At 52.3% G+C, this 25,809-nt stretch overlaps 1 protein-coding gene across 1 annotated transcript in view; it reads right to left on the bottom strand.

Moving 5' to 3' along the window:
* Window positions 1-16,069: 16,069 nt before the first annotated feature.
* The window catches only part of LOC133352499 (single-minded homolog 2-like), a 68,552-nt gene continuing 58,812 nt past the window's right edge, over window positions 16,070-25,809 (bottom strand). Inside the window, exons 7-12 of the mRNA XM_061568183.1 lie at window positions 21,796-21,902; window positions 21,430-21,577; window positions 20,923-21,100; window positions 19,744-19,898; window positions 18,978-19,399; window positions 16,070-17,696 (exon numbers count right to left, since the gene is read on the bottom strand). Coding sequence (XP_061424167.1) covers window positions 16,741-17,696; window positions 18,978-19,399; window positions 19,744-19,898; window positions 20,923-21,100; window positions 21,430-21,577; window positions 21,796-21,902 — 1,966 coding nt within the window. The 3' untranslated portion in view covers window positions 16,070-16,740. The remainder of the gene's footprint in view (window positions 17,697-18,977; window positions 19,400-19,743; window positions 19,899-20,922; window positions 21,101-21,429; window positions 21,578-21,795; window positions 21,903-25,809) is intronic.

Raw genomic sequence — 25,809 nt, 5'->3', positions numbered from 1 at the left:
CATGATCACTGATTACATTATTATCATCATCACAGATTCAATTAGTATCAATAATTAAATTATTGTTATCGCCGATGGAATTATTGTTATCGCTGATTTGGTCGTAATTTTTTGTTTTGCTGACTGATTATTATTGTTAACGCCAATTAAGTGACAATTATTATCACTGATTAAATTATTGATCTTATCGTCGATTAAATTATTGTTATCGCTGAATACGTAATAATTATTATCGCTGACTCTATTATTATTATTTCCGTAATTAATAATAATTATCACCGATTAAATCATTCCGATCGCCGATTAAATAACATTACATTATTATTATTATCACTGAAATATTTTTTAATTGTCGCCCATTTAATTATTATCATCAATTAAATAATTCTGCATTCTTCTTCTTATTGTCGTCGCTGATTAAACTCAGTCGGCGTGCCAAGCAAGGCTCTAAGTGGCATGCACTTCGATCATTTTGGCCGACATTTAACCGAACGTTTCACCATCACCATCGTTAGCCATGGTCAATCCACTGCTGGATAAAGGCCTCCCGCCCCCCTGCCCACCCCCGCTGCCATTTCTCACGATCCAGCGATGTAGCTACCAACCCAGAGCACGTGTACCGACTTCATCGCTCCGTCTCCGCAATGCGCGTGGTCTAGAGCGGTTTGAAACGCAGTTTACGTACATTGAACTTCCTTGGCACCGTACGTAGCCATCGCAGGTGCGGGGGGGAGGGACAACAAACTCAAACACAATCAGCAGTCCTAAAAGAAATGATTGTTGTAATAGGTTTTTACCCTTTCAACTGGTACAAAAACTGACACCTTTATGCAATAACCACAACACAAGCAGTCAAAATGCAAACAATGGAGACAAGAAAAGCTGTCTCGGGTGTGGACCAATCAACTTCAAGGACAGTGCATATCATTATCATTATCAGAGTTGTTTCTTTTTGTTTGCATTTTGACTGCTTGTGTTGTGGTTATTGCAAACATGATGCCTTGCAAAAAGGTGTCAGTTTTTGTACCAGTTGAAAGGGTAAAAATCCTATCACTATATTTTGCCACTGGTAAAGGAGCTGTCTCATAGTGGAAATGATTGTTGTCAATCCACACGATGTAATAAACGTGCCACAGCTCCTAACATCGGAAGGGGAACGGAAGCGCGCGCGCATCTCAAAGAGCGCGTGAGGAGTGACCGCCCCCCCTCTCTCCTCTTGGTGGGGGGCGACTGCCGCTGACTTCAATTGCCGAGCACGGCAGTTGCGGCCACTCGGCTCAATGGGAGTAATCCTCGCGGCTGTAGGAGGGTATCCGATGAGCTATGAAGAAACTTTTTGCCGCAGATGTCCAGTAAAGAATGGGGGGGGGGGGGGGGGGGCACGGGATGAGAACGTTACGAGAAATAAATGTAAAAAAAAATCACGATATGATTGTAAAGTTCAAGAAAGGTAAACAAATCACTTAAAAGTTTTGCGTAACGGAAATGATGTTTTATCTTACCAGGCAAAGGCCACTGAGGTTTTCACGTATTTCTCAGAAGCGACCTGGCCACGCATGATAACTCAAAAAGTGGCTTATCGCGTGGAAATTTATAGCAGCAAAATCGTTCAAGGCAATCTCAACGCATGGTTCTAAATGTGGAGGAGGCGGGGGGAGGGGAATCCCGGAGGAGAAAAATAAATCCACGGGACCACGGGGGGAGAGACGCAAACTCCAATACATCAGAGAGGGCAGTAAGAGTGCCCGAGCGAGCGAGAGAGCGAGCGTCTGTTCCGAATTAACGAAGAGTTAAATGTGGTCATGCATACCTGCTGTTATCTTAGCTGGCCCAGGGGAGCCATCTGTACGGGGCACTGATGGGCCAGCCTCCAGGGATGAATCGGGGATACGGCTTCGTGTCTGTGTGTGTCTGTTTGTCTGTGTCTGTATGTGTGTGTCTGTGCGTGTGTGTGTCTGTGTGTGTCTGTGTGTGTGTCTGTGCGTGTGTGTGTCTGTGTGTGTCTGTCTATGTCTGTGTGTGTGTCTGTGTGTTTGTTTGTGTGTCTGTATGTGTGTGTCTGTGTGTGTTTGTGTCTGTGTGTCTGTGTGTGTGTCTGTGTGTCTGTGTGTTTTTGTGTGTGTGCGTGTACGTGGCGCAACGGTTAGCGCGCTGTGCTACGAACATCCCCGACCCGAGTTTGATTCCCGCTCACGGCCAACACCGGTGACGATTATCTGAACTGGTCCTGGGTCTCCCCTCGGTTGACGCAACCTCAAATGAGTACTTGGTGCGGTGTGTAAACATCGCCAATCGGGAGACAAATGTGGCCGGGCGTGTTGCAGGCTAACCACCCCCTCCCCCCTCGTGTGCTCGCTCACAGCACTTGCCCCAAAAGTCTGATCGTCGTGGAAGAGTAGACCAAATACCCTCTAGAGTTCCGTCCACGTAGAGGCCCCTTCTGCCGGCAGCAGCGTGAAGTGGACAAGCAGTTGCAGGGCCGCGCCTTTGCCTTCTCATTGAGAAGCCCGTGCCAAGTGCCGACCCGGCGCTCCCGCGACGAAGATTTCGATTAAATTATAACAACAACAAAAAGTTGAAGTTTAACAAAAAAACAACTCTATTCCGATTAAACAACGATCCCCCCGCCATGCCCTCCCTCCTCCCCCTCCCCGCTCTCAAAACCAGTAACCGATCACGAGAACGGTTACCGGTTCAACCGGTTGTCGCCTGACAACGACCCGAGGTGTTGCACGCGAGATCCGTTTACGGATTTATTTTTCGAGGGCCCAGACACCAAACAGCATCGGGGGGGGGGGCAGCGGCCGCTCGCCGCACTGCACCCCCCAGCCCCAACCCACACACCCCGGGCAACCGGAACGAATCCATAAAGGGGGGGGGATGGAAACGTCGACGCTCAACGCCTTCCGACGGGATTATCGCCCCTTTCGGCCCAAGGCGCGTTTCGTTGGACAGCGGCCGCGCGGAGGCGATCGCTGCCGGGAGCCTCGGGAGAGTGGGACGCGAGTCGCTTTGCCCGTCACGGGAATCGGGCCACGTGCTGCGAGTCAGCGGTGACGGCGGCGGCGGCGGCCGTGCCGGCAAACGAGGGGCGGCGTCGTCCACGAGGGAGCTTGACGAAGCGGCCCTCCACCACCCGACCACCATCGCCATCCTCGCTTCCAAACCCGCCGGCGCATCCGTCCCCACCACCATCACCACCACCATCACCACCACCATCACCCCTATCATCACCCCAACCATCACCACCACCATCACCACCATCACCCCAACCATCACCACCATCTCCACCGCCGCAATTTCCACCACCACCATCCCCACCACAATCACCACCACCACCATCATCTCCGCCAACACCACCCCACCACCCCCACCACCCACATCACCACCATCTCCACCACCATCTCCACCACCATCAATCTACGCCCACAACACCACCACCACCGCCATCTCCACCACCACCACCACCGCCATCTCCACCACCCCCACCGCCGCCATTTCCACCACCATCTCCACCACCATCATCTCCGCCAACACCACCACCACCGCCAACACCACCACCACCACAACCACCACCACCACCATCTCCACCACCATCTCCGCCACCATCTCCACCACCCTCCTGCGTTGCCCCCCCCCCATCTCCCGCCAGCGCGCATCGCTAGGGAGCCTGCCCCCCCCCCTCTCTCCGTGGTGTCGCGTCAAGGAAGAGCGAAGGCATAAGGCCGATTGTTTTTGCCGGGATCACGAGTGTCACCGAGAAGCTGCGGGGATTAACCGCCCATAAGCCAGCGATGGGCAGCAAAGCCTCCTCAAATCCCTTAGAAAATCGTTCACGCAGCGGCAGATGGAAGGGGAAATTCACCGCTCGGACCATAACCGTGGAACTTTTTTTTGGTCGCTTTATACAACAACAATAATGATTATTGTAAAATTGGCATTTACATGGCACGTGCTTCAATGCCACAGCAGCTCCATCGGCATCTCCTCTGAATCAAAACAAAGGTCACCCCCGGCGGCAGCTGTCCCTGCGCTGATGACGGCACGTGGGGGGGGCACTGGGTCTACCAGTAGAGAGGGCGATGAGAGTGGTGAACGTAATCCAATTTGGGGGTGATTTGCCTGTAATGTTTTTTGTTTGTTTGAAGATTTGGACAAAAATTCGCCGTCAAACGGCGGCCCTCCTCGGCGTGGAGGGTTGGCGAGACGCCTGGGCGCGACGCCGCTATTACGCCAACTTGCTGCTGGGAAGCTGGCATCGGCAGGGGGGACATCGTGCCTGCAGATCTCGCGGCGACGCAGTCGCGTTACACGCGCGCACGCGAACAGCGATCGAAACATCGCCCGTGCAAGGACAAAGGTCACGCTACACAAAGACGAAGGTCCCCCGTACAGCCTTCAGCGGACTGTTGGTGCAAGTGCTGTCGGGGCAAGCGAGTAGCACCGATTCAGGCCGGCACGGGAGGTGGTGTGGTCAGTGCCACCGATGTGTCTCCAGTGCTGATCAAGTTAACACGCGGGCGTTTTAACACACCGCACCAGACACGCCTTTTAGGCTGTACGTTTGTATGCTGAACTTTTATTATGCACCGTACGTAGCCGACCGTGCTGATCGGAGGCTGAGTCGACCTAGGGGAGGCCGAGGATGGGTGTAAAAAATTAAAATGTTTGCCACCGTTATTGTTGATGAGCGGGAATGGAACTCGCGCCAGCGCTCCCCACGTACGGGCAGATACATTCTTGCTCAGATGTATAAATACAAACATCCCCCGCATAGCCCGAACAGACTTTCGGGGCAAGTGCTGTTAGCGAGCGCCTATTAAGGACGGCACGGCACACGAGGGAGGTTGGTGGCCAGCACCACGCTTGGCATACGCGCATACGCAACACATGCACTCATATACAGACACAAATATTAAATGAAGTTGCCAAATAATATATATTTTTAGGAGCTTAGACCAGATCATTTCACTCGACATGACACCGCATATTGCGTCACTTGCAATAACTAAATTGGTATGTAAGTGATTCCTGGGCTTGAAAGAATCCCACTTGCAATTACAACCCACTCATGGCAATGCATCTTTAAAGCCGCACACGTGAGAGAAATCAAAATGCGTAAATCACAATGCGTCTTAAACGCACCCCCATGAAGAGTGACAGGTTTTTTTTGGTTTAAATCCAGATTATTGAATCCAAAGCCAAAGGAGTAAAAACGAAATCAATACTCTATGAATTTTAAATCAATTGCAAATGTATTCTGTGTCCGATATTTTTCACTTTTATAATCGTATTTATTTCGTAAACAAATGCTACAAATTGTTCCTATCTTTCATATTTGTCCAGGAGAGTCGAACACGGAGTCTCCAGGTCGGTGCTGATTTGGGCGTTTGGTCAATTCTACATTTAAAGGTTGGAGTGTTTTTTAGGTGGAAGTGTATTGTACAAAATGGTTTCGTCACCATTATCACCGTCATCGTCATCAATGATAAGTTATCATCCATTATCCATCCACTGCTGGATGAATGCCTTCGCAGTACGTGTGCGAGTCGCAGGGGTTATTTTCACCATACTTCACCAGGCTGGTCAGTGCGGGTTTGTGACGGCGGGAAGACACAAAGACCTTTGGCGCGTAGTACGCTACAACAATGCTGCACTGTCCTCTGCTGATAACCACGCAGCCCCCTCGGCAGCAGCAGCAGCAGCCGATAGAACCTGCGGAGGTGGCCCATCCGAGCACTTCGCCAGGCTAAAGCCCTGCTTAGCTTCCCGAGATCTTACCAGCCGAGTGATATGGTCATAGCCATAAAAAAATCACGGTTTAATAAACACGTGTGCGTGCGCGCTAATCAGCACTCTAGAACACTGCACATTTTAACAGGTTGGGCTTTCGCGACCAATATGATCCATAATAGAGGGTTTTTTTGGGGGGGTTAGATCGCGTAAATATAAATTAACCAGGAACGGAATGGCACATTCTGTGTATGTGACAAGCCTTACTTATCGGCTGTGTCGGGTGGTGGCGTGTTTAACGACACATTTAAATATTTACGCGATCTAACCCCCCCAAGAAACCTCTATTGTGGGTGTATCAAGTTGGAAGTTCAGTTATAAATTACGAGCGACGGAGGAGGTCAATGAGTAATTCATTTTTGGCATTTTCAGGATTAAATATATACGATTATAAATGTTTCTGTTTACAGAAATGCCAACCATGTGGAAAACAAACCCAAAGCAACACACATTGTGTGCTCATCAAGTTGGTTACGAAAGTCACAATGCGGGTTTGGGGTTCGGTAGAGTGGTAAATGCGCAGCCCCTGCAAGTGCCCACTCACGCCACTGCCGGAGGGCAGCTCTGGAGAGGCCCTCTGAAGAGCGTCAGCACAAGACGACCAACTCGTCCCGACCGGCCAGACGGCTCCATCAGAAGCGGTGGCGATGCCCCACACTTTACCCCACCACACGAAACCGAACTTGCACCCTCCCTCCCCCCACACCGATTGTTCGAACGCCCGGGAGATGGAATCGAACCAGCGACCGTCTGGATACGCGACACACCGCCACTGTGACGGCAGCTGCAGCAGCAGCAGCGACAGCAGTGTCCCACTGGGGCTCGTTGAGGTGGTGGTAAGGAAAGCCCTCTTGAATTTCTGTCAAGTGCTTCCCGATATTCTGCGGCCAGTCGAAAGTGTTTAGGGATTTACCCCCTGCTCACTCCCGATTGGTTGAAAACTAATTAGACAATAAGCCTCCTTACAATTGGACCACCTGCTTCCATCATTTGCACATTTTAAGAAAGACAACGATCCCCCGTATTGCCTGACTAGACTGTTAGCGAGCACCTTTCAAGGCCGGCACAGCACACGAGGGGGTGGGTGGCCAGCACCACGCCCGGCCGCCTTTGTCTGCCTGGTTGACACACCTAACCAGGTACTATATGTTTGATCACACTCGTGCACACACACACGCGCGCACTCTACTGCACGTGCGTGTGTGTGTGTGGTGGAGAGACCCTGTAAGCAATTTTCAAATTCCAGAGTAAAACGCGGCCCAATCGACAACGTCAGCGAATAAAAGGTTTGCTTGATTTTAAAATGAAAAAACAAACAAATCAATTGGCATATTTGTCCCATGACGTGAGAAAGCGATTTTATTGGCTCTGTCGGGTCGGCGGTGAAGGGGATGCGTTTATGGGGCTCATTGTTTTGCAGCTATCAAAATGATGAAACAATAATGTCGGCTTTACACTTCGGCAGAAATACAGGGGGCGATAGGATGTTCAAACACCAACAAGTGTCTATTGACGGTTTGAACATCTTCAGAATCAGAATATTTATTTAGACTCGGAGGAATCCGATGAGCTATGAAGCTCTTTTTCACAGACGTGCACGAGTTTTCGCAGATGTCCAGTCGTATTATAATTGGAGGGACAGAGATGAACATTTCCATTACACACGACAGGACGAATCCAACCAAAAAACAAGCAAACAATGATCAACCGCAGAAATATTGCCTGCAAATGAAAGTACACGGGCTTGGGGAGGACACATCGCTGGCAGGGATGAAGCGGAGTGGACGATACGGGTGACAGAACGGGAGCGAAAGGAGGGGACACATCCACGGATACAGAGCCAATGAGATCCATGCTCTTAGCTTTTTCGGTAAAGTCACATAGGTAAAAAATGAAATTAACTTAAAATTAATAAAAATAAAATAATAATGATTGATGAGATCCGTTGGCTTTCGCGACCAATATCATCATCCATAATATAGGTTTCGTTTTGGGTTAGATCGCGTGAAGATAAATGTGTCGTTAAAACCGCCACCACCCGACACAGCCAATAAGTAAGGGTTATCACGTAAACAGAACATGCCAAATCTGGCTGTCGCCTGATGAAGCTAGTTGTAATTACTGGCGAAACGTCGTACTCAGATTGTAAATGTTGTGGCTTGGCTCTCCAACACACCGGTTAGTGCTGTCCTAGTGACGAATTGGCCACGTTCTGTTTACGTGACAACCCTTACTAGTTGGCTGTGTCGGGTAGTGGCGGGTTTTAACGACACATATTTACGCGATCTAACCCCACAGAACCTGTGTTGTGGACGAATGAGGTCCGTTCACGTGCAGCGGTGAGTGAGAGACGGGCTCGCGGCATCGCGAAGGCTGCGCAAAGTGTTGGCAGCATACGGAGGATTTCATCTAACTGTGGATGGAGCATGGCTCAGAAGTGGTGCACAAGACTAGGACTCACGAAACACCTCCGATTAGCACGGTTGGCTACGTGCGGTGCGAAATAATTTCAACATACATACATGTCCGTACGTTCAAAGATCTGGAGGTAAAAAAAAAAACAATATTGAATATTTTTAAGGGATTCGTTAACCTTTCCTATACTTTCCACTCCTATTGTGTTTTTTTGTATTTCTTGTTGTCACGTTCTGACCCCTTGCCCCTTCACTGGGCATCTGTGAAAAACGAGCTTCATCGCTCATCGGATTCCTCCTACATCATAAAGATTCTGATTGAGGCGACAGTTTCGTGCAAATGGCCCTTTCTCAATCGCATGATGGGACATGGCCCAACACATCACCTAGTCCAGTGTACACATGGCATTCCTTCTCTGCGCCTACAGAGAACGGGCCATGCCTGAGAATCAGAAACATAACTCAGACCCAGGCGGACCTTTGTTTAAAGAGAGCTCGCGGAAAATAAACCCCCGCTGCTGATATCTGCGGCGATTGCCCTGCCTTGTCATTCCATGTCTGCTCTAAGCCCCTTCACTGTCCACTCAGCATATGCCCTCTTCCTCCCTCCCTTCCACCCCCAGCCATGATGACACACTGGTCAACAACTTCGACACGGGACAGGTGTCTGAGAGCCGGTGACATATGGAGGACACTGGGGCCATAACCATTGCGACCTCGGCTCCGTGGAGGCAAAGTGTCTTTATGCAGGACGCTGCGCGGAATTCCACTTGACGGATTTGCCGGGAGATTGGTTTGCATCTCTCCCATCCCTCCCTCCCTCCCTCTCATCCCTCCCTCCCTCCCATCCCTCCTTCAACCTCTGCGCGCTTTGTCCGCGGCCGGCACTTTTGAAGACCCCTCCCGAATGGCCACAATGGCATTTTTTGTGTGTCCAAATCAAACACCAGCAGATGGGAATTATGTTTGAGAGAGAGCGAGAGAGACGCACACAATGCCGGCGAATTGTCGCAAGCGGGCATTCGTCGACTTCATCATCGTCGTCATCAGCAGTAGTATCTTCCCTCGGTTATGTTCCATCCACTGCTGGATCAAGGCATCTTTCCCGATTGTAAAAGCAAAATAAACCTGAAAACCGAAGGTTGCCAAATGTCCCGCATTGGCCAGGACAGTCCCGGTGGGCTGGGAAAATCTGTCCCAGGGTCTCCCCCCCCCCCGCCTATCAATCAGTATTTTATCACGAGTTTACAATATTCTGACCGCGTGCTCGACTCAAAGGGCGGTGCTACCTGAGCAGTCAGCGTGGCTACCTGAGAGCTGTGGGTGGAGTTAACTGAACAGTGGGCGGGGCTACCAGCGCAGTGGGCGGAGCTAACAGGATAAGTGGGTAGGGCCTGTGAGCAGTAGGCGGAGCCAATTTACAGGCGCAGCGAAATCCGCTTTCTCTCTCTCTCTGGCATCATCCTGACTCCCTCCGTGCTCCCAACCCGCCACCGGATTTCTCCGCAGCTCCACCCAGGAGCACCTGTCGACACCCGAGAGAGTCAGGACCACGATCGCCATTGCGTCGTTTCCTCCACCACCTGGAACGCCGCCACCCACACCCCTTGCAGATTTGACCTACTTTTAAGCGCCTTCTCAAACACATTTTCTTTTTTACAATATGGGACCTTTCTTGCGGGTTTCAAAATATAACAAGTGGTTTTATGCTTTCTGGCAATGAGAAAATGTGTTAAGATTTTAGAACACCAAACAAAATCATGTTTTACAAGTTATCCGGTCTGCATTAGCCACACGTACCTGTGGTGAACATGCAAACTAAACCCGCTCTGGTTTGACTGATTCGGAGTGAGACATCTTCGGTCAAACCGGAGCCGGTCATGAGCACACTGCCCAAGTATGGGAAACTCTCCACTATCTCCACAACTGCCTCCCATTGTATCTGTACCAGAAGCAATCGAAGGCTTTACGAACTACAGGGTCGAAATACATGTTAAATAATGTGGGGGCCAGAGGACATCTCTTTTCACACCCCAGGGCTAACAGGGAATGACTGACTCCGACTTCTGGCCACGTAGCTTTACCCAGGCCCGCTCACCATCATGAAGGTCCGTAATGGTCGTGAGCAGACAGTCAGGGACTCCGAAAGCACGAAGAACAACCCAGATCCCAGGCCTACTGATGGTATCATAGGCCTTGACCAGGTCAATAAAGCAGAGATGTAGGTCTTGTTGGAATTCCCTACATATCTGCTGTAGCAGACATACAGAGAATATGGCATCTGTGCAGGACTGCCCTTTCCTGAAACCACATCGGTGCTCCGCAAGCCTCTCCTCAGCGTGCCTAGCAAGGCGATGTTGAATAATCCTTGACAGAACCTTTCCCGGCACACTGAGGAGTGAGATGCCCCTGTAGTTGTTACAGTCTGTGCGGTCCCCCTTCTTAAAGACGGGGACCACCAGGGCATCCTTCCAATCCTGTGGAACCCGTCCAGTGGTCCAGACTGTTCTTATGATGTCATGTAGGGAGTCTGTGCACAAACGCCACCCTCCCTCAGCATTTCGCTTGGGAGATCATCTCTGCCCGGTGTCTTTCCTCGTCTCAGACTCTGGATCTCCTTCAGTACTTCCTCAACAGATGGCACCCCAGCCAGCCACTCACAGGGGGTGACTTCTTCCTCCAATATTTGAGGCACAGCAGCCTCAGCAGGGTCATCACAACTTTGCCCCATGATCTTTTCCGGGCTGAGGGATTTCCCCTCCCCCAGGACCTCACTGAAATGCTCAGAAAATCTGCAAACCTGTTCCTGGGGGTCGGAGATTGGATAACTGTTCTTTCCCCTAATAATGGCAATAGGTATGGCACTGCAAGTAACTTTTTGATGGAATTAAAGAATGATTTGTGATCGCGGGCCACTGAGGCAGATTCCATCTCCTCAGCAACCCGCGACCACCACCCATCCTTGCAGCACCTCACGGCTCTCCGAACCTCCGAGCGAAGGCTGTGGTAAGCCTCCTCATTATCTGATGTGGGATACTATAGACAAGCAGAGTGGGCCTTTTGCTTTTTCTCAGTCAGCCTGAATACCTCCTCTGTCAGCCAGGGTCTCTGGGGAGGTCTGGACCGTATACCCAACGCACCCATTGCAGCTGAATGAGCGACAGTCCTAAACCTCGCCCATTTCCTCTCGACATAAACTTGTATCAGCTAGCTGAGACCATGCCACTATGGGTTTGAATGGGGTCCTGGGTGTACACCCATCACCGGAGTGGAAGAATGGCAGGTGCATCTTACAGATGACAAGTCGATGGTCAGTGGGCAGATCAGTTTCACGGTAGGTCCTGGTCTCAAGGACATGGGCGCACATCCGCCGTTCCGTCATTATGTAGTCCAGCAGATTTTCTTGCTTTGACCCAGCATGCATCCATGATGTTGTGTGGATGCGCTGATGCCAGAACAGCATGTTGGTAATTACAAGCTCATGGGCTGCACAAAAATCTAGCAGCCTCCGACCGTTGTTATTGAGCTGATCTGGCCCATGCCTCCCAATCACTCCAGACTAGGTGTCAGCATCATGACCAACTCGAGCATTGAAGTCACCCAACAAGATGACTCTATCCCGAGGGGCCACTTTAGCTAGCACCTGGGACAGGAAGTTATAGAAGGCATCTGACTCATCGGCTTTGCCTGCATCCCTCCGCGGATGTTCGTCTTTGGTGGGGGCATAAGTAACCAGAACCACCACTCTTCGCCTCTGGTTGATGGGAAGGCGAGCCCACACCACCTTCATTAATTTTGTTCATAAGAAGAGCGACTCCCTGTTGTTTGGCAGTCTCCTGCCCCGAGTAGAGGACTGTCCACCCCTCATAGTGGCGGAAGCCAGAGCCGGTCCACCGGACCTCCTGAATACCACAGAGATCCAGGCGGTACCGGTCCAGCTTCCGACAGAGGAGTGGCAGCCTCTCCTCTGCAGTGAGTGTTCGAACATTTCACGCGGCCACCTGCAGTGGTTTTTTTTGTTATTTCTGGAGGAACCCCGAGGGCAAAGATTAAATCTCCTGGCTCCGCCAAATGTTTTTTTCCCCAGAAGACATCATGGACGCCTGTCCCTCCGGGGCCTCCGACACAAGCTTAATTAGATTTATTTTCCGTGGTATCGTGGTAATTTATTTGATGGTGGAGGGATTACCAGCCCCTCGCACCCTTCCAGAGCCCCCATTTGGCCGTTATGGTGGCTACAAACGCCATGAAGGGAATGGCCAATAGAAATTGGCCCTCCCCCCAGGGCACTGCTCCCCACAGCGTGGCCGTCCGGCACCAACGAGGAGGTAGGGGGTTGTTTTTGCCAGACTAGCACACTCACCCACACACTTACTCGTCCACACTCTCATATCTATCAACCCCTTATCGGTGCCAACCTTATTACAGACCAATTCAGACCTCATTGGTCACCCCGTGCCCTTATAAATGTCAACGTTCATGCTACAAAGTCCCATCACAAGGGAGAAACACACACAAATAGACAATTACCACTAGTACACTCACCACTTGTACACTCAATAGACAAAACAAAGTTGTCCATATAGAAACGGCTGTACGCCGTATGGACCTGAAAGCTCAATTTCCCTGTGCAAAGAATACGGGGTAAACCGTATTGGTTGACAGCGATGTTAATACGCGTATGTGTGTAACGCCAATCCACTGCTGGATGAAGGGCCTTCCTCACGCCGTTGCGGGTCTTGTTTGACTATACTTCACCACGCCGGTCAGTGCTGGTTGGTGAACGCGGGGAGCATAGATGTGGCAACCATATGGGTTGTGCTGCAGTGTGTCACTGCATATGCAGGGGTGTATTTGTGTGCATCATGAATGCCTGTGAGTACTGTATGCGATGTTTGTGTACCGTACTTATTTTGTACACAGTATACATGTGTGCAAAAGTTACATTTGCATTGTGAATGCAATCTTAATGTCCGTGTATATTTGTACGCATATGGAAACTTCTATATAAACAAAGGCAAAGATCGCATGTATAGCCTTTAGCAGACTGTTGGGGCAAGTGCTGTCGGCATTAGCCAATGAACAATATAATTACAATTTTACATCGCGTCTTTAATGTCATTGCCTCTCACAACGCTTACGCTCCGAAAATAAGACTATAGGGGGGGGTGGGTGACCAACACCACGCCCGGCCGCCTTTGTATCCCCAGTGCTGATGTTTAATCATCACACCAGGTACTCATTTATGGTTGTGTCGATCTAGGGGAGGCCCAGGACCGGTCAAGTATTCGCCACTGTGATTGGGTCGTGAGCGGGAATTGAACTCAGGTGGTCAGGTTCATAGCGCAGCGTGCTTACCACTACTGCCCCACCGCTCTCCACTATATATATGGACTGAATATATACACACACACACGCATGCAAAGAAATGGTTGATTTTTTATTATTATTTTGAAACATAAATCTTTGTACCGGTGGCTGCATCACGGGCAGAGGAGTCAAGGATGGAATGCACGGGGCAAAGAGAAAGGAACGGGAGAGTGCAGAGACAGGAAGGGGAATACGAGGAAGAGGATTGGAAAAGAAGTGGAGAAACAGGAGCACAGGGTGAGGAGAGGTGAGGAGAGGCGAGGAGGTAGAGGCTGCATCAGGGTCTCGACTCTGCTGCTGTGCTGCACATAGGAGGAGGAGCGGAGTGTGTTTTCACAGTGGGCGGGGTATCAGAGTAGGGGTGGCCTCACATGAGTCACGTGGTGTACTGGAGGCTTTAGCTAATAGATGTAGAGGTGCGAGGATGAAGGGATTCAGAATGGGGGTGGCCACGCACAGGAGGCGCGTGGTTTACTGGAGGCTTGAGTTCGGCGTAGAGAGAGATGTAGAGAGAGGTGGATAGCCGCCTTCAATTGCTGGCCGAGGTTCGCGCACTCTGTCGCGTTCTCCACTCGTGCCGGTTATTCGGCGAGCCCATCGAGCCGACTCTCGGCCAGGAATCAGAACAATGGGACGCGGATCAACAGGTAACAGTGACATCAAAACTCAAACAAATCTCATCGTGCGTGAAGAGGTGGGGGGGTGAAGCTTGGAAATGCTGCCGGAGCAAGGTCAGGGGACGTCCGGCGAAAATTCGAGACTTCACATCGACATGCTGAGACTGTCAACACAGCTTGCTAATTCATAATCAACGTTTTTGGGTTTAGATCGCGTTATTTATAAATGTGTCGTAACCCTCCACCACCCGACACGGCCAATCAGTAAAAAAGTGTCACGTTGATAAAAGACAAAATAGTTCACTGCTTTAGCCCACCGGTGTGTTGAAGCGTGAAACCACAACATTTACAATTTGAGTACGACGTTTCGCCGGTAATTGCATCCAGCATCATCGGTCAATTCGCGAAAGCCTACGTGTTAAACTGACAGCTTGCTAAACTAACTTTTTTATTTAACCAGGTAAGGCCCCCACTGTGCTGTGTAGATTTTCTTTTTTCAGAAGCGACGTGGCCACGAATTATAGCCCCAGTGAAGTGGCTTATCATGTGGAAATTTATAGCAGCCAAATACTCGAAGCGCATGTTTATTATAACTACGGAGGGAAAAACCCAGAGAAAAATCCACACGACTATAGGGAGAGAGAGAGAGAGACACGCAAACTCCAAATATACCACAGGCATCAGGATCGCATCCACGACCTCCTGTATACCAGGCGAGGTAGTTAACATCTTCTAGCCACCGTGATGATGATGAGAGACACGCAAACTCCAAATATACAGCAGCAGGCGTCAGGGTTGAATCCACGACTTCCTGTATACCAGGCGAGGTAGTTAACATCTCGTATCCCGCCCGGGCACCAGTGGCCAAGGCTCAGGCGGGAGCGGCAGTCCATGCAGGGGCAGTGCGCCCGACGGGACGTCCGCCGCGGAGATGGAGCGATGGGGATCGGCTCGTGGACGACTCCCGGGGGTTGTTGTTGCATCGTGGGACCGCGGAGTATGCAGTGGATAGAGCACGGCCGATGACGGAACGCACGTCATTTTGTATGCGTGATGCGTTTGTATGTTGTTGCACGTGTGCACGTGTGCGCGTGTGCGTGTGGGGAAGCGGCCTCGTGGCGGTTAACGCCTCGAATGAGAGGCCCAGTGTGGTGTGTGTAAAATGTCACTAAGAGGGAGACAAAAGCGGCCGGGCGTGGTGCTGGCCACCCACCCCTTCGTGTGCCGTTCGGGCCTTCACAGGGTGCTACTCGATAACATACCACTCTGTTCAAGGCTATCCGGGGGATATTTGTGTCACGTGTGCCGTACGCTACGTGCGCATGCGTGCCCGTGTGCACGGTTCGCGTTGTGACGTGAGTGTACTGTTGTAGGAAGGGCCCTCCTCATGACACAGCTGGTGTCTCGGTGGTGAAGGCGCAGCCCTGCAATTGCCAGCTCACGCCCACCGCTGGCGGAAGCTACAGAGGGCCCCTCTAGAGGGCAATCGGCCGAAACCCTCCCACGCTGGCAGAACGTCTCGGAGGAGATGTTCTTACCCAGCTTGACCTCACCACACGTGACCTGCCCATCGAGTTAACTGCGGTTGAACCCACCCGTGACGAGCTGGTGTGGTGGACAGAGGCGGTGCGGTGGGTGGGGGGGGGCTTAAGAAAGTTAAGAAAGTCGCTCCCACCGTTTCAGCTGCTGCGCCGGGAGGTTGAATCGAACCGGCGCACTCACCGCTACACCGCCACTGTGGCATCGTCCCCGGCGGAGTGTGCGCGTGCGTTGAACTTCTTTCGCACCGCGCTCGATGGGAAGTGCGGATGACGTGTGTGAAATAGGTGCACGAATGAAATATTAAACTGATTCATGGATAAGTCATCAACAATACAACCTCAGGCATTGATTTATTGATGAAGTTTGCACTTTATAGAGTAAAGGGGGGGGGGGGGCATCTTGTCGCCTTATAACCGGTGATATTCTCCCCAATAATTCTTGGATGTTGGGCCTTCAAAAGTGAACATCAAATGCCATCAACTCATGCAACAAAGTGGCTTTGAATATGGACAGAGTTAATTTCGTTTTTCCCCCTCGCACTTTTAGTTTTTTTTTTCTCCCAACGTGACCCAAAACAATTGCAGCTACTCCGTTTTCTGATAAAATAATAAAAAGTAAATATCAACAATAATAATAATAATACAGGTCTCATTAAATTGTACATTTATACTCGGGGAGTCTCTGAACAGTCCTCTTGATCCACTGGCATCAAAATCTCTCCGTCCGTGGACGCCGCTATTCTACACAAGCCACATCGTTTGATCGACGTCTTCTCCCCCAACCATTATATTAACCTCTCTCTTTATTTCAACGGCGCTTTGTCCACCTGGCCGCCGCCACTGCCGCCAGCGCTATCCAACTTGCAGGCGAAGTGCAAAACGCATCTCCGGGCCAGGTCACGTCCCACAAAACTAGTGGCGGCGGCGGTGGCGAGACCGCGAGTCGCTCCGCGGTTCACCCGGCCCGGAGGAATGAGACGAAAAAAAAGAATCTCAGCCAGGAAACTATCTCCCGTTCATGATGATCACCGACGTCCCGTTCAGCTGCAGGTGTCCGTGGTGGCCGTGATGAATCCCGGCGGCGTCGAAGGCCGTCCTCTCGCCGTACCCCGACAGCGAGAACCCGCCGGTCTTCCCGTCCGCCGCACCGCCGCCCCCGCCGGCGAGAGTCCCGGGGGCGCCGCCCGCGACGACGCCGGCGGCGCCGTAGCAAGCGTGCCTCGAGGCGGCGCCGTAGCCCGAGTAGGCGCACGGGGAATGCTCCGCTTCCCCCGCGACGTCGGCCGGCGAGCCGCGGTCGTGCCGGGCGGCCGCGTCGCCGGGCACGCCGCGGTGGAACCGCGCGCTGAGCTCCGGCGGCGAGCCGTGGCGGTCGGCGTCGCCCGCCGACCCGTCGTACGCCGCCGGCTTGAAGTCGCGGCCGTAGAGGCCGCCGCCGCCACCCGCCGCGGACTTGCCGTAGGCGAGCGTCTGCGGAGGGGAGTGGGTCGACGGTTGGATTCGCGAGTAGTCCAGCACGGTTTGCGAGGAGCTGTGCTGCTGCTGCTGTTGCTGATGGTGGTGGTGATGGTTCTGCTGCTGTTGTTGTTGTTGCTGGTGGTGGTGATGCCTTTGAGCCTGCTGCTGCTGCTGTTGATGATGATGATGGTTCGTGGGCGGTGAACAGCTGGCGTAGGTATTTCCGTTACCGCCGCCACCTCCTCCGTGAGATCCCTCCAGCGACGACGTCGATGAGGGGCTCGGGAATTTGGCGACAGACGAAGACGTCTTCTTGGAAGGAGCCAGGCGCCTCTGCTCCTCCTCCTTAATCATCTGTTGCGTCGCTTGGATGAGAGATTCAATGCGACTCGGTTGCTGCTGCTGCTGCTGATGCTGCTGCTGCTGATGATGATACACCTCGGTCGTGTAATCGTCCGCCAAGCCGAGCCCAGCGTGGTCCACCCCACGCCACCCGTTGCTTCCTGTAACCAGCAGCACGATTGCGCGACGAGTTAAGAGACTTGTGTTGGAATCGGGTTCTCCACTGAGACTGGAGGAAGCCGATGCACTACGTTATGGGGGGGGGGGTGGGGGGGGCATCACAATCTGGCCCGGTGGCTCTGTGTAAGAGCGAGTGGCTCACAATCAGAAGGTTGTTGAGTTAAACTCCTGGTTGGGGGGGGGGGGGGATTGACTCATCCAATAATCCCTCCAGGGTTTATAAAATGAGTACCGCGCTGGACTCGCCAGGAGGAGGAACCACAGATGAGCGGGGAGGCAGCAGCAGCCACGTGGTGAGCCCACCCAAGCTCTGTGGTCCTCTATATATGAAGTTGTTCTTGGCCAATTAATGCGTGTTTGCATGCGGGAGGAAACCGGAGCACTCGGATAAAACATACGTGTACGAGTGGAGAAGATGAGGGTCATTGACGATCGTGATGGTGGTGACAATCACGACAATGATGATGATGGCGACGATGGTGACGATGATGATTGTGACGATGATTGTGACTGATGGTGATGATGATTGTGATGATGGTGACATTCTATGGGGACCTCATTTGCCAGTAAAAATATGATAATTGGTTTTTTACCCTTCTATCTGGCAACAAAACTGACACCTTTTTGCATGGAGTCATGTTTGCATAGACCGCAATACCTGCAGTCATAATACAAACAAAAGAACATAACTCTGATAATGTGCACTGTCCTTGAAGTTGATTGGTCCACACCCGAGACAGCTTTCCTTCGAGCCTAGTCTCATATGGGTTGGACCAGATGACGCCAAAAGGCGCACGACAGTGCACATTATCAGAGTTATGTTCTTTTGTTTGTATTATGACTGCAGGTATTGCGGTCTATGCAAACATGACTCCTTGCAAAAAGGTGTCAGTTTTGTTGCCAGATAGAAGGGTAAAAAACCAATTATGATGGTGACATTGATGGTGACAATGATTGTGATGATGATGGTGACGATGATTGTGACGATGATGGTGATTATGATTGTGACGATAATGGTGATGATGATTGTGACATTGATGGTGATGATGATTGTGATGATGATGGTGACATTGATGGTGACAATGATTGTGATGATGATGGTGACGATGATGGTGACGATGATTGTGACGATGATGGTGATGATGATTGTGACATTGATGGTGACGATGATTGTGACATTGATGGTGATGATGATTGTGATGATGATTGTGACATTGATGGTGACGATGATGGCAATGACGGCGATGCTCTCTCGTACTTACCGTGCGCCGCGTGGAAGGGCATGGCGTGTGGGGGAGGGGCGATGACCCCGCCGCCGCCGCCGTACGAATGCCTCGTGTCCCCGCCGGCGCGCAGCGCGTAAAACCCGGAGCGGACCGCCTGCCACCGGCACTCCGACTCCACGTCGGCCGTCACGCCGGAGGGGGCCGCTGGCACGACCGTGCTGAGCGCAGCGGCCGCGGCGGTCGCGGCGGCGGCGCCGGCTGCCGCGGCCGCCGCCGCCGAGGAGGAGGACGAGGAGGAGGAGGAGGAGGGGCAGTGGTAGCGGCCCTGCTGGCCCAGCGGCCCCCGCAGGGGGCTGGCGTCGTACTGCGGGTAGGAGCCCAGCGCCGGCTCCGACGAGGCGAAGGCCGGGTGCGGGTCCTCGTAGGACAACGAGGAGATGGTGGTGGTGGCCGTGTCGCTGTGGGGACACACACACACATGCACGCGGATGATTTTGAAAATTATGACGGCGATCATTCGGATGATGATGATGAAGATGATGACGGTGACTTAATTACAACTATGATCACAATGACGAACATGGGGATGATGACAGTGACGGTGAACAAAATGATGACGACGACGACGATCATCACGACGATCACAGCGATGACGACCACAGCTATCATAGTCGTCGTTATCCGCAGGACAGCGTCATACATAGCACGGCAATTATTGTCGCCGGCTATCCTGGCACAGGTGGCGCGTGGCTAGCGAGCGGGACACTGGCCGTGGTGGTGTGCGGTGCAGGCGTTGGCGTACGGGTGGGACAGCGTGTAGGTGTGCTGCGTGCTGGCGTAGGCTGCGTCCCGGAACGGCGTGCCGAGGGGCGGAGGAGACTCGGCGCACGACTGCTCCTCCCACTGGCTCTCGCGGTCCGAGTCGCCCCTCTCGGAGTAGAAGGTCGTGTGGTGCGTCTACACGCGCAGAGAGAGACACATACACACACAGATTAAGCTCCGCAGAGTGATGCACCCGCGGGTGGCTGAAAGACCCTCCCTGGATGGGTAGCTGAGTCACGAGTCTTAAGTGGGTGAATGAGTCACATGGGTAGCCGAGTCGAGCATTTGAGTAGGTTGCTGAGTGATGCGTCCGAGTGGGTGGCTGAGTCACATGGGTAGGCGAGTCACACGTCCGAGTGGGTGGCTGAGTCACATGGGTAGCTAGTCACACGTCCGAGTGGGTGGCTGAGTCGCACGGGTAGCTAGTCACACGTCCGAGTGGGTGAATGAGTCGCACGGGTAGCTAGTCACGCGTCCGAGTGGGTGAATGAGTCGCACGGGTAGCTAGTCACACGTCCGAGTGGGTGGTTGAGTCGCACGGGTAGCTAGTCACGCGTCCGAGTGGGTGGCTGAGTCACATGGGTAGCTAGTCACGCGTCCGAGTGGGTGGCTGAGTCACATGGGTAGCTAGTCACGCGTCCGAGTGGGTGAATGAGTCGCACGGGTAGCTAGTCACGCGTCCGAGTGGGTGGCTGAGTCACATGGGTAGCTAGTCACGCGTCCGAGTGGGTGGCTGAGTCACATGGGTAGCTAGTCACGCGTCCGAGTGGGTGAATGAGTCGCACGGGTAGCTAGTCACACGTCCGAGTGGGTGGCTGAGTCGCATGGGTAGCTAGTCACGCGTCCGAGTGGGTGGCTGAGTCGCATGGGTAGCTAGTCACGCGTCCGAGTGGGTGGCTGAGTCGCATGGGTAGCTAGTCACACGTCCGAGTGGGTGGCTGAGTCGCATGGGTAGCTAGTCACGCGTCCGAGTGGGTGGCTGAGTCACATGGGTAGGCGAGTCACACGTCCGAGTGGGTGGCTGAGTCGCATGGGTAGCTAGTCACACGTCCGAGTGGGTGGCTGAGTCGCATGGGTAGCTAGTCACGCGTCCGAGTGGGTGGCTGAGTCGCATGGGTAGCTAGTCACACGAGAAGCAGCAGGAGCTGCTTCGCCCCACCTGTGGGTAGGGCGACGCGCGTGGCTTGCCCCGGTGCTTGGCGGCGCGCCCCTTGGCCGGCCGCCGGCCCTCGGGCTGCTGCTGCTGCTGCTGCGCGTCGGTGCTGGCCAGCTCGCTCGCCACTTTGCGAGCGTGCATCTGCTCCAGGGAGAGCTGCAGGTCCTTGTACTCCACGTCCCTGCTCGCACACACGCACACACACGCACACACGCACACACACGCACACACACACACGCACACACACGCACACACACAACGTCCCGCGCACCTCCGATTAGCACGGTTGGCTACGCACGGTGCGAACAAACACGTCCAAAATGTCGTCTCGAATCTCAACCCAAACGTTGCTTTACACCGACAATGATGATGATGACGATGATGATGGCGATGATGATGATGACTGATGACAATGACGACGATGATGACAATGACGGCGACAGTGACGACGATGAAGACGACAGTGACGACGATGACGACGACAATGACGACGACACGTGAGGGGCTCACGTGAGGACGTAGTTGACGCTGACGATGCAGTGCGGCCGTGACGAGCGGCTGTTGTGCACGATGGTGGCGCAGCTCTGCATCCACACCCAGCCGCCCCGCTTGGCCAGGAAGCGGTAGTACTTGGTGGTCACCTGGCCCTTCACCAGCACTGAGCAGCACGCGGACGGGCAACGCACACGCACGCGACGTCACGATCATCGTCCACCATCTCCACCCACGTCACAGCCTCGCCCGCCACGGACGCGTCACAGCCTCGCCCGCCAGGGACACAATCTTGTATGCTACACGTAGGGGGGGCGATGATTGCTGTTGTGCGGTCTAGCCTAGGGGCACCCCCAGTGGCAGCTGTCCCCGTGCGGTGCTCACGCAGGTGGTGGGCGTAGCGCAGGTGGAACACGTCACAGCCGTGCACGTGGTGGTACAGCGTCTTCTCGATGAGGTCCTGCGGCTCGTAGCCCGTGAGCGCCGACACCCTGGCAACACAGCGGCGGGTTGCCATCGTCATCGTCAGTAACGTCATCAACGGCAGTGACGTCATCGTCGACAGTGACAACATCATGAACATCAGTACTGATGAATTTCGATTTAAAGCTTTCGTGACTCCAGGGATTAATCTTCTTGGTTCTTTCGGTAAAGTCACGTAGAAGGGAAATAATAAAGTAATACAAATTAAACATAATAAAATACAATTAGTATTTTATTATGTACAATTGTATTTTATTATTTTTATTATTTTATTATTTCCCTTCTACGTGACTTTACCGAAAGAACCAAGAAAATCAGTACTGATAATAGGAATCTTATCATCATCGGAAGCATCGTCGTCATCTTCTTTGGTAAAAATATTATCATCATCGTTATCACCATCGTCGTCAATGGGCATCAACAGCATCAGCAATAATGATTCATAATAATCGCATCATTACAGTTGTGAATAATCTCACCATCATCAATAATCATCTCATCGTCATCAACAGCACCAGCGTCAAAGTCATCGCTGTGTGTGCACGAATCGCTTGCCAACATCGTTATCATCATCGTTATCAACGTTAACATCATTGTTATCATCGGCATCATCATCAACATCACAATTATCATCATCAGTAGCAGCAGCAGCAAGGGCATCGTCAATAATTATCATGCGTCGCTTGTCATCAGTAATGTCAGAGAGATCTCACCACCACCAATATCGCCTTCATTAACAAAATGTCATTAAATTAAATGATCCCAGTTGCCACGATTATTATCAACAGTTGCAGTGATAAAATTCGTAATCGTAGATGACAACCATCGCAGTCTCCAGGTATAGCGATGGTGTGGGGAGGCCGCCATCCAGCAGTGGATTGATCATGGCCGATGGATAAATTTGCCATCATTTGAACTATTAAATGTATCATGACAGTTGTATTCATCATCAACAGTAATTCATAACCAGTCATGAACAACATCATTTCACTTTCCATCATCATCTAAATTAACGTTCACCAGAAATCAAATTGCATCATCGTTCAAATACACCATCGTCTCTAGAATGACAACTCCTCGTGTCTTTGAATGTACGCATGTTGAACTTCTTCCGCACCAACCGCGCTAATCGGAGGTCTTTCACACGACAGGTAAGGGCGCAGCCCCTGCAAGCAGTGCCGGATTATCCCAGTAGCACAAGTAGCTGCACATGTAGTAGCTACACAAGTAGTAGCTACTGCACGTGTAGTAGCTACACAAGTAGCTGCACAAGTAGCTGCACCACAAGTAGTAGCTGCATATGTAGCTACGGGCCCACACTTTCAAGGGCCCCACACTTTCAAGGGCCCCGCGCAAAATGATTTCAAGCTATCAATTCCGATTCAGTGATTCTGCACTTGCTCTACTACTATAGTAATGTACCGCCTTCATCTTTTACGAACGACTGGCAGTTTAAGGTTAGCGATTTGTCGTATTATCTGGCTGTATAGCAAATAAAAACAAGTACAATTACTTTACTGTGCGAGTTAAAAGTTAGTGTTTTAATATGTGCGTGTTGTTTTTATTTAGGGCCCCTTTATAACAAATGCCACAGAGGCCCTGCACGAGCTTCATCTGGCACTGCCGCCTGCAGTGGCTCGCCCACGCCACTGCCGGCAGAAGCGTCTCCTCCACCCGACGGAGCTGGACGAGGTTGCCTTCCCCGGGGCACAATGGGCCTCCTCTTCCACGCTCGCCCGACGTTTCGGAAGAGGTCTATAATTGGCGTAGCAACAAACAAAAAAAACGACCCAAAGCGTGCAATTTTAACTATAAATCGTGGGCGACGAGAATTTTAGAAGTTTACCAAACGTCGCTGCCGGCCTCATTTCCACCGCCTCGATTCACGAAGTCACGTCCCGGCAATTAACCGGGGCGTGGGCGGCCTCGCGAGCGATGATGAATCGTGCAACGTTCGAGAGGCTGGCTGACATCACCCCACCCTCCCCCACCGATTAGCACGGTTGCGCTACGTACGGTGCGAAAAAAGTTCAACACACACGTGCGTACGTTCACATTGCCAGTTGCGCTGCTCTCGCCACAGCACAGAGGGGGTGCTTTGAGAGGTTTGAGTGGCAAGGCGGTTTTTGCCCGGCCACTCGAACCCGACGTGATGGGTTTGTGCAACACCGAGCGGCTGACTCTCGTTAAGACGTCAACGTTCGGCGAGCCACGTGGAGCCACGCGCAGCACGCACGGACATCAACACACCCCGCCTGTCCCACCCCCACCGCGCCACCCACACACGGCTGTGGGGGGAGGGGGGTACGTGGACGTGGGGTATTTATTTATTGTTTAAACTATGGACCGTGCAAGTAAACCCATTTAGACCCACAGAGGCACATAGAGACCCATAGAGATACATAGAGACCCATAGAGATGCATAGATACCCATAGAGATATAGAGACCCATAGAGATACATGGAGACCCATAGAGACCCATCGAAGTACAAAGAGACCCATATACGTACATAGACACCCATAGGAGATGCATAGAGACCCATAGAGGTACATAGAGACCGACATGAGATACATCATCATGCAAGTCCGTCCCCAAGGACAATGGACCTCTCCTTGCATCGGCAGGCAGGCATCGTTCGTAGTCTCACGTGGTCGTTGCGTTTGATTGCTCCGAGTTCGCTTGTGACGAACAAGACCGCCGTTTGAGCGACACACCTTGCCGTGTAGACCGCACGCACGGTGGGCCGAGTGTAACTCCTGAGATGTAGATGCGCCGGTTGACACACTGACCACTTCTAGCCCCACGTCTCCTGGCTCAGAGATACGTAGAGACCCATAGAGATACATAGAGACCCATTGACACTCAGATGCATAGAGATACCTATAGAGATACTTTAAAGGCAGGCCACAGTAGCAGTGGGACTGTGGCCATGCACCCCACGCTATGGACCGTGCAGTAAACCCAGAGACACATGGAGATACATAGAGACCCACTGACACTCATAGAGATGCATAGAGATACCCATAGAGATACTTTAAAGACAGGCCACAGTAGCAGTGCGACTGTGGCCATGCACCCCACGCTATGGACCGTGCAGTAAACCCAGAGACACATGGAGATACATAGAGACCCACTGACACTCATAGAGATGCATAGAGATACCCATAGAGATGCTTTAAAGACAGGCCACAGCAGCAGTGCGACTGTGGCCATGCACCCCACGCTACGGGCTGCGCAGTGAACACCGCTGTGGTCGTCTGCGCTCCTTCAACGGAGGAGGAGCAGGAACAGCGACACGACACGAACTCTCTCCCTGCTGAAGCCCTCTCGTCGTGGCCTGCAGCAGCAGCAGATCTCGACATTGGCATCTGGCTCCTGAACATCTTGCTGCTGCTGCTGCTGGCACCATGCATGTACGAGTAGAATAGAAAATGTCACGACCCAGCTGCACTTGCGTACAATCATCTTCACCCAGTCGCGTAAACACCACCACCACCACCGCTACCGCCATCCCACGCACGAGTCTGGATAGGCGAATTGTTTTTGAATGACCCCCGCCGTGTCGCCTGTAACAGACTGTTGGGGCGAGTTCTGTTCGCGAGTAGCAGCACCTATGAAGGCTGGCACGACACACGAGGGGGATGAGTTGGCCAGCACCACGCCCAACCGCCTTTGCCTTCCTTGTGGCGTACCAGATACTCATTTGAGTTGACCAAGTCGAGGTCCAGGACCGGTTCGGATAATCGTCGCCAGAGTTGGTGGCCGTGAGCGGGAATCGAACTCGGGTCGCCGGGTTCGTAGCGCAGCGTAGCGCTACAAAATCACGCGAACTCCAGACATCCTCACCGCATCGCGCGCTTTCAGATGCGCTTCTGCGGCCGTCTGGAACGTTCTTCCTTCCGATATTGGGAAGC

This window comes from Lethenteron reissneri, chromosome 5 (assembly GCF_015708825.2).
Source record: "Lethenteron reissneri isolate LAM-NWPU_2019-01 chromosome 5, ASM1570882v1, whole genome shotgun sequence".
NCBI lineage: Eukaryota > Metazoa > Chordata > Hyperoartia > Petromyzontiformes > Petromyzontidae > Lethenteron > Lethenteron reissneri.
This window is presented reverse-complemented; position numbering and strand designations above follow the sequence as displayed.